This window comes from Pantherophis guttatus, chromosome 6 (genome assembly GCF_059756535.1).
Source record: "Pantherophis guttatus breed Tessera chromosome 6, ASM5975653v1, whole genome shotgun sequence".
NCBI lineage: Eukaryota > Metazoa > Chordata > Lepidosauria > Squamata > Colubridae > Pantherophis > Pantherophis guttatus.
Genome location: NC_142068.1, coordinates 66,510,046 through 66,521,515, shown reverse-complemented (window position 1 = coordinate 66,521,515; position 11,470 = coordinate 66,510,046). Strand labels below are relative to the sequence as shown.

The 11,470-nt window shown below is 40.3% G+C and overlaps 1 protein-coding gene across 2 annotated transcripts in view; it reads left to right on the top strand.

Annotated features, from left to right (window-relative positions):
- Positions 1-2,685: 2,685 nt before the first annotated feature.
- Positions 2,686-11,470, top strand: part of CFAP46 (cilia and flagella associated protein 46) — a 93,852-nt gene continuing 85,067 nt past the window's right edge. Inside the window, exons 1-7 of one of the 2 annotated variants that reach the window (XM_034436532.3) lie at positions 2,686-3,415; positions 4,410-4,494; positions 5,797-5,921; positions 6,014-6,145; positions 6,998-7,062; positions 7,639-7,803; positions 9,776-9,899. In XM_034436532.3, coding sequence (XP_034292423.2) covers positions 4,446-4,494; positions 5,797-5,921; positions 6,014-6,145; positions 6,998-7,062; positions 7,639-7,803; positions 9,776-9,899 — 660 coding nt within the window. In that variant the 5' untranslated portion in view covers positions 2,686-3,415; positions 4,410-4,445. Of the gene's footprint in view, positions 3,416-4,409; positions 4,495-5,288; positions 5,459-5,796; positions 5,922-6,013; positions 6,146-6,997; positions 7,063-7,638; positions 7,804-9,775; positions 9,900-11,470 lie in introns of those variants that run through there. The other variant, XM_034436534.3, reaches the window with a different exon arrangement.

Below are 11,470 nucleotides of genomic sequence, written 5' to 3'. Positions count from 1 at the left end.
AAGCTATCTACAAAGTCGGAGAAGAAGCTCTCTAGATTTCAAGAAGTGTGCCTGAAAGCATTTATTATGACAGACGAAGAGCTGCCAAATCAACCTCTAAATCTTTTACTAATCATTCCCAGCTGACACACTTGCATACTACCGTCTGTTATTTGACCATCCACTTGCTGCTGAGGACATCTTTAAGGGCTCCATTCTGAAAGTGTGTTTTCTCACTTACACTGCCTATGTCCTGCCTATAGGCAACATGCAGTGCCTTGGTAAAAATGGGGGAAGCAACCTGAAATGATGTCTTTCTGGTTGAAAAATGTTCTCCTGGTTTCTATTCCATTTGGTTTGTACTCCTGCTCCTCAATTTTCTTTTAGCTGTGAAGAAGACTGAAATCCCAGCTTCTCCGGCTATCTTTTCTTCTTTAAATGGGTTGGTGGACCAATTGACTGGTCAAACTAGAAATTAATTTGCTTGCATCTTATTTAATGTACACTAAATCTAACTGAAGGGTTGACATAAGTGGAGAGGCAGCTTGGTCTAATGGTTAAGGCATAAGGCTAGAAAACAATTCACTTGCCAGTGGCTGTTGCTCCCAGGGGGTCTAGGACAACTCACTATGGCCAGCTTGCCACTGCCAAGTTGCCTCTGTCAACTCATAGCCGCCAAGTCATCGCAGGACAACACAGCATGGCCAAGTCGCCACAGGGACAACTTGCTGTGGGCAGCCGGAGGGAGAGCCAGGCGGACAAGCAAGCAGGCAGGCAGAGTGCAGAATGGCGGCAGTGGCTGGGACCTTCCCATTTTCACTCCACTTGCTGTCACTGCTGACACTGAACTGAGCTCCACGCCATTCAGAATTCAGATCTTTCAGGGCTAGTGCCAGTGTTTGGGCTGGTGGGGTGTGTGAAAATGGGATATGTCTAGGCTCTGCCACTGGCAATAAGCGGCAATAAGTGATTAAGGAGAAGCAGCAGAATTTTTCTTTTATTCTTACGGAGGATTTCTTCTCATTCTTGGGGGAATTTTGTTTCTAATGAGGGATTACCTTCTTAAACTTTAGAAGAGGGCAGTTGCTTCTGCAATACTGCACACATACATTTCTGTTTGCATTCTTTTTGAATGATGGAATTAAACACTGGCAGTAGAGTTTGACAATATCCCATTTATCTCTGACAGAGTTTTCATTTGGTACTGCTCATCTGTGAAATATTTTCCTTCACTAAAACATGCTTGGGTAAGTATATTGAGAAGAGATCAGCTATATTAAAGCTTTCCATATCAAAGGATAACCATTCATAACTAGTTGATTCTACTGATAGAGAAGAAACTGATGTTTGGGGCAATTACAAGGAACCAGAGCCCAAAGCCATAGTTGCTGGTAGCAGTGCCTTTCATCTCCAATAATTTTATCATAAAGAAAGGATGGAAGGTGACGATGCATATCAATGCAGATTATCATTGTCAATTGTGTTAAAGAACAGCTCTTGAAATCTGAAAATACTGTATTTACTATATAGGATACTTGTTAGTCAACTATGCTTCACTTTAAGATTTATTTTTTGTAGTAAAAGAACCTGCATCCCACTGCAGCATAAAAAAAAAGACATATCAAGCAATAGCTCTATGATTGAATGATACAGACAACATTTAAGATTAAAGTCTCTCTTTTTTTCTCTCTCTCTCTTACTAAAGTTATCCAAATGGATAATCTTTGATGTAGGATTTCGCTATCCTAATGCTCATTTCCCAACTAATGAATTTGGCTTTTTTCCTGGTCCTCTAATTACTGCTGTGCCAAAATAATAATAATGAGGACAGGCATACCATTTCAGTGATAACTGAGTAGTATTACTGTAAGTCACTAGTGGGTAAATGGTTATTAATCATGAACATATCAATTTATCATTCTCATTTTTAATGGAATTAATTCTTATTTAAAAAGTCCTTGCATAAAAGGAATCTGCTTCTGTTATAAAGCGATGATTTTATCTTTGAGACAACATATTACTCTCATTCTCCAATTCTCCAAGACAAAAAGTTCCAGATACCAAACAACCTAAAATCAAAATCCAATCTTGATTAGGGCCATATGGCCAACGGTCAAGCTGGCCATATTTTCATTCTTTGGAGAGTAGAACATTAGACATATTTTATTTTTTTGTAATATTTGTTGGATTATAAATATGCATATAAAACACAAGCCTCATTTAATTCAAAATTCAAGATTGCCTGCTTTGTGGACCTGGTAAGACCCTGGCATAAAGAGAATCTGCACTACACAATAGGAATACTCCGGTGCACCAATGCCTCTGCCCATGAAGGAGAGCTCAATAGAGTCTTTGAGCCAATAATCTGCTTCAATTTTAGACCAAGTAAGTTTATGCAAAAGATTGTAAGAGATATTTCAGTAGGAAACTACACCATCCAGTAATACTAACATTGGACTACATACTGTCCATTTGCATTGAGTAAGATTCTTGTATACCATTCTCTTTCCCTTAACAAAATAACGATATAAAAATGGTTTAACAATTGTTAGCAAATCTCTTATTTGTCTCTCATTCTCTCAGGAAGAATATTGACACTGAATAGAATCCTTAGACTAGAGCAGTGGTGGGGAACGATGGCCCCATTACGACTCGTGGACTTCAACTCCCAGAATTCCTGAACCAGCCATGGAATTCTGGGACGAAGTCCACAAGTCATAAAAGGGCCATCGTTCTCCACCCGTGCCTGGACTACAGCAATGCTTCCGAACCTCAAAAGCAGGCTGGCTAGGGAATTCTGGGATTTGAAGTTCGCACAACTTAAAGTTGTCGAGGTTGAGAAATACTGGCTTAGAACTTTCTTAAATCGTTTTCACAGGGCCCCCAGTGTGCCACGAATAGATCGGACTGCTACTAAAATTCTAGGGAACAAGTTCAAATCCCCCCTCCCGCCCCAAAAAATTGCTTCTATTTTTTTTTTTTGTCTCAATTCTATTTACTCTCAGCTTCCCCGGGTATTTTAAGCAACGGCTTAAAGCGACAAGCAGAATCTCTAAATCTCTGCAGTTCCTGAGGTCAGGGAGGGCGGGGGGGGGGCGAGGGAACCGTTCGCTTGGGAAGGAATTCTGACTTCTCAAGGATCCCGTAGGGAAGTGAGCAGACCGAATGAATCGCTTAGCAAGCGATGCGTTGCTAAGAGACCGAGGGACGCGGCGGCGCGCGGCGCTTGAAGTTGCTCCCGGCGTAGCGGAGAGCCGGTCCCGGAGCGCCTCGGAAACGAAGGGGAGGGAGGGAGAAAGGGAGGTCCGCTTAATAGCGGCGCAGGAGGGAGTGCAGACGGTGCTGGACTGGCCGTCGGGGGCAGGCAGGACTGAAGAAGACGCCGAGGGAGCGGCAGCAGAGCTGAGGCGGCGCCGTTTGGGAGTAATCCCAGCAGGTAACGTCTTTATATGTCTATGGCAGAGGTCTTCAAGCTGGGCAGCTTTAAGACTTGTGGACTTCAACTCCCAGAATTCTCCAGCCTGCATAGCTCCAGCCAGCATAGTATAGCTGGCTGGAGAATTCTGGGAGTTGAAGTCCACAAGTCTTAAAGCTGCCAAGTCTGAAGACCTCTGGTCTATGGGGATAGTTGCACATGCGCACACACAGAGACATACACAGAGAGAGAGAGAGGGAGAGAGAGAGAGACCCCACCCACCTCCTCTACCCTCTCCTCAAATAAGCTCTAAACCTGAATGCTTGATGGTGTGAGTCATACGTTGCAAAAATTTGTTATAGATTTGCCACTGGATGGCGTATTTCTCATCCTGCTAACATGGTTAGCAGCCAACAATTGCCAGACCTAAAGCAGATTTTACACAGCATTCAAAGCAGATAATAAAAAAGCTAAGGAGGAAACAAAAAGACCAGAACACCTTCTCACCAGTAGTCAGTACCCAGTAATTAGATATTAACATCAGGCAAACAGTTAAGCAGAAGATGATATCCTAATTAAGGAACAAATAAATACCAAGGAGATAACTCAGAGTTAAACTGTGGAATTGTTGGTGCTCTGTGAGCTTAATTTTCTTGCAGACGCTTCATTACCCAACTAAGTAACATCTTCAGTGCAAGTGAATGTGTAACACTGACTATATAGGCAGGGAGAAAATGACACGCTCACTTGCCCTGAGGATGTTATTTAATTGGGGTAATGAAACATCTGCAAGAAAAAAACGAAGCTCAGAGAGCACCAAGAACTCCACAGTTCAACTCTGAGCTACACACATCAATATTCTTTTGTATTGGAACTATATCAAAAATACAGCCAGTTCACAATTAGCGCAGCTATTGAATCCTAAATAATCTTGCAAAATGGCTGAAAGTTTCCGGATAAAAGAACCTAAAATATTATTTTGCTTTTCATCCTGGATTGTTTTTTCTTCCAGCAGATTCTGAACACAGTCTGAAAAAATACCTGAAAAGGCATGGAGATATTGATTAGGCAGCAGCTGTCAGATGCTGAGAAAGAACAAAGTAAATGGTTTTAAATTCTTTTTAGTATTTATTGTGTAGACTGTTAAAGTTTTCATTCCAGACATTTTTAAAAATGGGTGTTTTCCTATAATCAAAAGCATGTTTACAGAGAAGTAAGATCCAGAGAAGTAAGATTCAGGTACTTATTTATTCTTAGCTGAGGTGGACTTTCTTTATATAAGCTCAGTCCAAGTTAATAGTGTTTTGCACCATATAATTTTTTTTTTAAAATTTGACTTATATGCCGCCCTTCTCCGAAGACTCAGGGCGGCTTACAATGTGCTCAGCAATAGCCTTCATCCTTTTGTATATTTATACAAAGTCAGCTTATTGCCCCCACAACTGGGTCCTCAATTTACCTACCTTAGAAAGGATGGAAGGCTGAGTCAACCTTGAGCCTTGGCGAGATTCGAACCCTGCAGTAATTGCAGGCAGCTGGTCTTAATAACCAGCTTAATAACAGGGTGCCTTAAACCCCTGTACTACCAAGGCTTTATGATATATGGGGAGGTGGAGGATAAGAATAATATTTGACAAGTTAAGATGCTGATCGCTTGTCATAGACAACTGAGTATCCATTTACATAATGAATAAACAAACTATTTTTTAGTTTTCTTGCATGCAAAGCATTGTTTCCAACTGTCAACATTCTTGGTAAACTCATTTAATCCTTTTTCTACTTGACAGAAAAGGTTAGATTTGTTTCCAGTAATTATTTTCAGTCTATGCATTGGTCATACAAATTCATTATAGCATAATGCTATATGTCTTTGTTTGCATGACACAATTGAATCAGTTGCTTGCCAACCACATTTTAGTTCAGTGTAGTTTGTAGGTCCAGCAGCTGATAGTTTTAGTTTATGCTTCAACGTGTGGTACAAATCTTGAAAATCAGTTGAATTGAGTAAACGGATTAAGGCTATGCAAAAGCTTCAAAGAGTACTTTTCTTTGATGATGCTTCGAGTAAGTATCCCTTCAAAGTTGCTTGGCAACAGCTAAAGACCAAATGTTCTTGTTACTGTGTTTTGTGTGGCGTTTGGGTAGCCTCTGGCTTACCTAGAAGGCTGCTAGAAGAAATCTTTGAAATGAAGATTGATGAAGAAAAACCTCATCACTGTTGTTTTTTTTATAAAAACCATAATGTGGCTTCTGTGGCTAAAAGCATGACATCAAGGCGAAGCACAACTATCTCTCAGGCTTATTCCTCAAACTTCTAATTACCCTTACTCAAAATTATTTTCATTATCAATATAACTAAATGCTAAAAAACTACTTTTCATCTAATTTAATTTTTTTTAAAGATGTTGATGCTTTGAAAAGTACTTACCAGTTGATCAAATCAGCACATGACGGAAAATCTGCCCTTGATTCCTTGGAGAGTTTCTCTTTTGACTTATATGTCTTATGTGCAGAACAAGCATATCAGGTAACAGTGCATTCATTTTCCTGGGGATAGTGTGCCATTTTTTAATATTGTGTAGATCTTCTTTTAAAAAAATGAAATATGTTTACTTTTAGATGGGTCTTCCTGAAATAAGCCATGACTGTCTACAAATGTATTTTAAAGGAAAAGCTCCTGTTAACCAATTCTTGGGTAGAGCATATTTGTGCCAGAGCCAGTTATATACTCCTGTATCTACTGACAGTTTGGTGAGTATAAGACTGATCTTGATATTGTTAATCTAGAGCAGGGCTGTCAGACTCACATCGTCACGGCAGCATCACGTGACATATTGGGACTTCCCCCCCTTTCCTAAACCAGGTGTGGGCGTGGCCAGCATGTGATGCATCTGGCTCATAGGCCGCGAATTTGACAGCCCTGATATAAAATCTCTTCTTTCGAGATCATTATGCCCATGGTTCTGCATTATTAGATTATTGAAAATTTGGGCTATGCAAAGCATTTGAAAAGAACCCTTTTTAAAGTGTGTTAGGGGTGACCTCAAAGCCATAAAGCAAAATGTGTGTGAATGGATAACAGATGTCAGTGGACAGCCTTTGGAGGAGCCACAAAAGTCTGGAAGAACAAACTCGCTTTAGTGCTTGGATTGTCATACTTTGCGAAGTATCTCTTACAAATACTTCACAAATCCCTACTCTGAATGGGATTGTGGTAGTTTAAGTCTGTTAAATAGCATTCATTATAAACTCTTAGCAGACTTCGGATGCTTTGCGCATTGTCAGGCACATGTATAAAATTGTACTTACTATTTACACACATATAAAGTAAGAGAGACATCCAAAGATTGTATTCAGATGTAATGGACATTCTGCTGTAATCTATACGTGACCCCCATTTAATTAATTAAATAGTTTATTACCTACCAACTCATATTATACACATATACATCATATTATAAACAGAAAAGGAATTATACATATATTTGGAATAAGTAGAAGTTGTGAATTTTGAATTAATAATAGTTGGGTTTGTTGGTACTAGAAGAGCGATATATCATAGAGGTTTTATTTTATTTCAAAGTGAAATACTTTTCCTTTTAGGAACAATTTGAAAAATTCAATATAAACTTGCTGAAAACAATTGATTTTGCATTAAGTGATATAAGGTAAGATCTTTTTCATTCCCTTCTTTTTAAAGATCATCTCCCTCACTTCATTCGATAATGTGCTGAAAACAATTGTGCTTGGCTAAATAAAAAAGACTTCCTTCATAGCATGAAAAGTATTGTCCTTTTGTTGGCTTCTTGGCGGTCTCTGAGTATGGTTGTTTTGTTGCAGATGTTTCATTACCTCCCTAAGTAGCATCATCGGTAAGAGAGAGGGGGGTTTAAATAGCTACTAGTCACTTAATTGTGCTTTGCCTTAATGCGGTTATCTATTTTATATCCTAAGGCATGGAGCAATGACTAGAATAGTTTAGAATACCTAGGCAAGATGAATGCCTGATTTTTAATCACATTCCCATGATACGTTACTGCTTATATTAGATAACTAGGCTTTATTTATTTATTTAAAGTATGGCATCTACAGAGGCCATGCAATCACTGATATACAATTTAGTTTAAACAAAGCATCAGAAAATGTATGTTTGACTGACTGGCTGGGAATATCCTAGATCCATTTCTTATCATTTGGGGCCAACTAGTCTTAGGGAATAATGAATAATATCTTTTTTATTCCAGATACTATTTTTTGATATATAATGCATCAGTTATTTATTGGAAAAATATAAGACCATTTTTAAAGCCTGGGTCCCGCAACTTTCTTATACCAAGTCTCTCTCAGATTGTGTCTGCATTGAGTCATCCAGACGAGGAAGACAAAGATTGGACAGCAGAACTTATGATGTAAGATGAGTTCCTATTTGGGGAAAGAATCATTCCATGTCAGTAAAATCAATATGACACATGGGAGGGCTGGCGGGATGCATGCGTGGGCCACATGCACATGCGTGGGGAGCGTGCAGGGGTGTGCACGCAGAGGGGGGCAGGGAGCACACGCAGGGGGCGGGGGGCATGCACGGGGGCCATGCACACATTGCATTTTGGGGGTTCGGGCATGCTTGCGCTTTGGGCACTCAGTCCGGAAAAGGTTAGCCATCACTGCTATATACTGTGCATCTGTTTTGAGGATCTTGGCATCTCAAATACATACTACTCCACTTCATCAAATTACTTCCTAAATACTGGTAGTCCTTACTTAATGACCACAATTGGAACTGGCAACTCCATAGCTAAGCAAATACAGTTGTTATGTGAGAATTCATATGACCATGATGGACTTACGACCGCAATCTGTGTTGACGGGGGCAGCGGTCGACCCCGAGGCACCTTGCTTGTGGGGTGCCACAAGGGTCGGTCCTCTCATCCCTTCTGTTCAACATTTATGTAAAGCCGCTGGGTGAGATCATCCGTGGCTTCAGGGTGGAGTTCCATCAGTACACTGATGACACCCAGCTGTACATCTCCACCCCAGGCCACCCCAACGATGCCCTTGAAGTGATGTCCCAGTGCCTGGAGGCCGTGCGGGCCTGGATGGGGAGAAACAGGCTCCGACTCAACCCCTCCAAGACCGAGTGGCTGTGGCTTCCGGTGTCCCGATATAGCCAGCTGACGCCATCGCTGGCTATTGGGGGCGAATCACTCGCCCCCACGGAGAGGGCTCGTAACTTGGGCGTCCTCCTGGACGCACGGCTGTCTTTAGAAGATCATTTGACGGCCGTGGCCAGGGGGGCTTTTTATCAGGTTCGCCTGATACGCCAGTTACGCCCCTTTCTAGATCGGGACTCCCTACGCACAGTCACTCAGGCACTCCTCACTTCCCACCTGGACTACTGCAACGCTCTCTACATGGGGCTCCCCCTGGGGTACACCCGGAGGCTCCAGCTGATCCAGAATGCGGTCGCGCGGGGGATTATGGGGGCGATGAGGCGCTCCCATGTGACACCTCTCCTGTGCGAGCTGCACTGGCTCCCGGTGGTCTTCCGGGTGTGCTTCAAGGTGTTGGTGACCACCTTTAAAGCGCTCCATGGCTTAGGGCCGGGGTATCTACGAGACCGCCTTCTGCCACCAATAGCCTCCCACCGGCCAGTACGCTCGCACAGAGTGGGCCTTCTCAGGGTGCCGTCCGCCAGACAATGTCGGCTGGCAACCCCCAGGGGAGAGCCTTCTCTGTGGCGGCGCCCACCGTCTGGAACAACCTCCCCCCAGAGATACGTACAATAACAGACCTCCGGATTTTTCGTCGGGCCCTGAAAACCTATTTATTTCAACTAGCTGGGCTGGCTTGAGTTAAATTTTAAATTGATTTTAAATTGGGTTGTTTTAATTTACGGCCAAAATATTTAATTATTTTAAACTGCTTTTAAATTTTGTATGTTCTGTTTTTTACTTTGGCTGTTCACCGCCCTGAGTCCTATTGGAGAAGGGCGGTATAGAAATGGAAACAAATAAAATATTTTACTTGAATGTTGCATTTTAAAAAGTCTGGAATAAAAGCTAAAGACTCTGCATCCAGTAGATAAGGCAGAAAATCATGCATGAGTTTCACATATGCTTTTTGTAAAATAATGGGCTTTAAATAACTTTCAAATAAGACATATGATTATTTGGTAATATTTTTATTTGTACAGAAACTGAAGTATTAGTTACAATAATTTCAAAATAGTATCTTCATTTTCACTATATCAAGGTTATAAAGTAAAAAATGTTCATGTTGTCAAAGGGCTTTTGTAAAAAAAAATTAATAAATCACATAAAAGTTGTTTGTTTACCAATATTTTTCAAAAGGATATTTAATATAATCATTTTCTCATCGCAGAGAATTGCTTGAGTGTTTCCTGGATGCTTCCAGAGTGGAAGAAGCCACAACCTTTTCATCCACTGCAGCCACATTCATTGAAGAAAATGCTCCAAGTAGATATAAAGATTTATTTTCAATAATGGTAATTTTTGAAAATGTAACAAACAACTTAAATTTTCCCCTTGTTACTAACAGAATGCTAGAAAAGTTGCAGGTATGAAAAGTGGTGCTTCACTTGAATGAGTAATGAATGCCTCTTGCTTTATATACTTCTAATGGGTAGTTTATTATATGTAATAAAAAAATGAGAAGGATATATTGAAGTAGGAAACAAAAAATGAAATAAAAATATAAGAAGAAAAAGATAAACTGTTAGATTTATAGCCTGTCTTTCCTTCAGGAGCTCAAGGAGAAGCTCCATTTTTTTCCCACAGTTATTCTATAGGCTGATATTTAAATGTTTGACTGGGAGCATCAAAGCCATGTTCCACTCCATCCTCAGCAATGGAAGATAATGCTAAATATAAAACCTGAGCACTATGAAGAGCAAGAGGAGCCTAAGGTTATCCAGTTACCTATAAGTGGTATAGAGTTATAGAACTTATAGTATTTCAGAATTCCATTGTGAATTCTGAATAGTATACGGTTTCCTGTTTGAGCAGGAGGTTGGACTAGAAGATCTCCAAGGTCCCTTCCAACTCTGTTATTCTGTTAATTTGGTCCTGTCCTGCACTAAACTGCATAATCATTTTGTGGTAAAGTGAAATTGAAAGTGGTTAAGATTCTAATTACATCCTTGCATAATGCTACATTTTATGGGAAAAAATATGGGTAGTAAATTGATGATTCATTATGGAAAAGAATGTGTTCTACCCAGTGGTGGGTTACTACCGGTTCGCCCCAATTCAGGCGAACCAGTAGTGGCGGCGGCAGGAGGCTCCGCCCACCTGCCCAGACATCATCACGGACACTGCGCATCCAAACCGGTAGTGAAGGTAAGAGGAACCCACTACTGGTTATACCAAATGTTTTGGGTGGGAGGAACAAATAAACAAAGAAAAAAACAAAACAAATAGGACCTTAAAAAGAAAAAGGTGCATTAAAAAAGACTAATACATATATTCATATTATCCCTCCGGTTGAATGCTGATTAATATGTTACCACAATATTAATTTCCCACCCCTTGTGAAACCGGCCCAAAGAATTTTAAACTACTAAACTACTAATTCTATTTGCAAGTTGTTAACCTGTCATCTATATACTACATTTATAACAAAGTAGTTAACAGGAAGAACAATAATAATAAAAAATAGGATTAAAATTCCAAAACCCTCTTTTAATACATTGTTATTGTAATCAACTTGTAGAAAATTTACCACTGCTTCTTAATTATCCCACATCATCCCATGAATTAACACTGATTGGTCCTGGATTAAATATCCACATTTATTACTTAATACAATCTGTTATCAATTGTTGCCTGATTAAATACAATAAGTCCTATCTACAAAGCCAATCTTCCCCCAAAAAGTCTATATGATTGTTCCCCAGTTAAATGTGATAAATCCATTCCCCAATCTTCTTCAATCCACTTAGAAATGACCAATTTATCACTTATCCACTGAGATAGTTTTCTGCTGTTGTATAAGCGTGCAGGCTTGAAATTCAGAGTAGTATACAGAGCCGGTGCTGTTATTTCTAAGTCTGGGTCC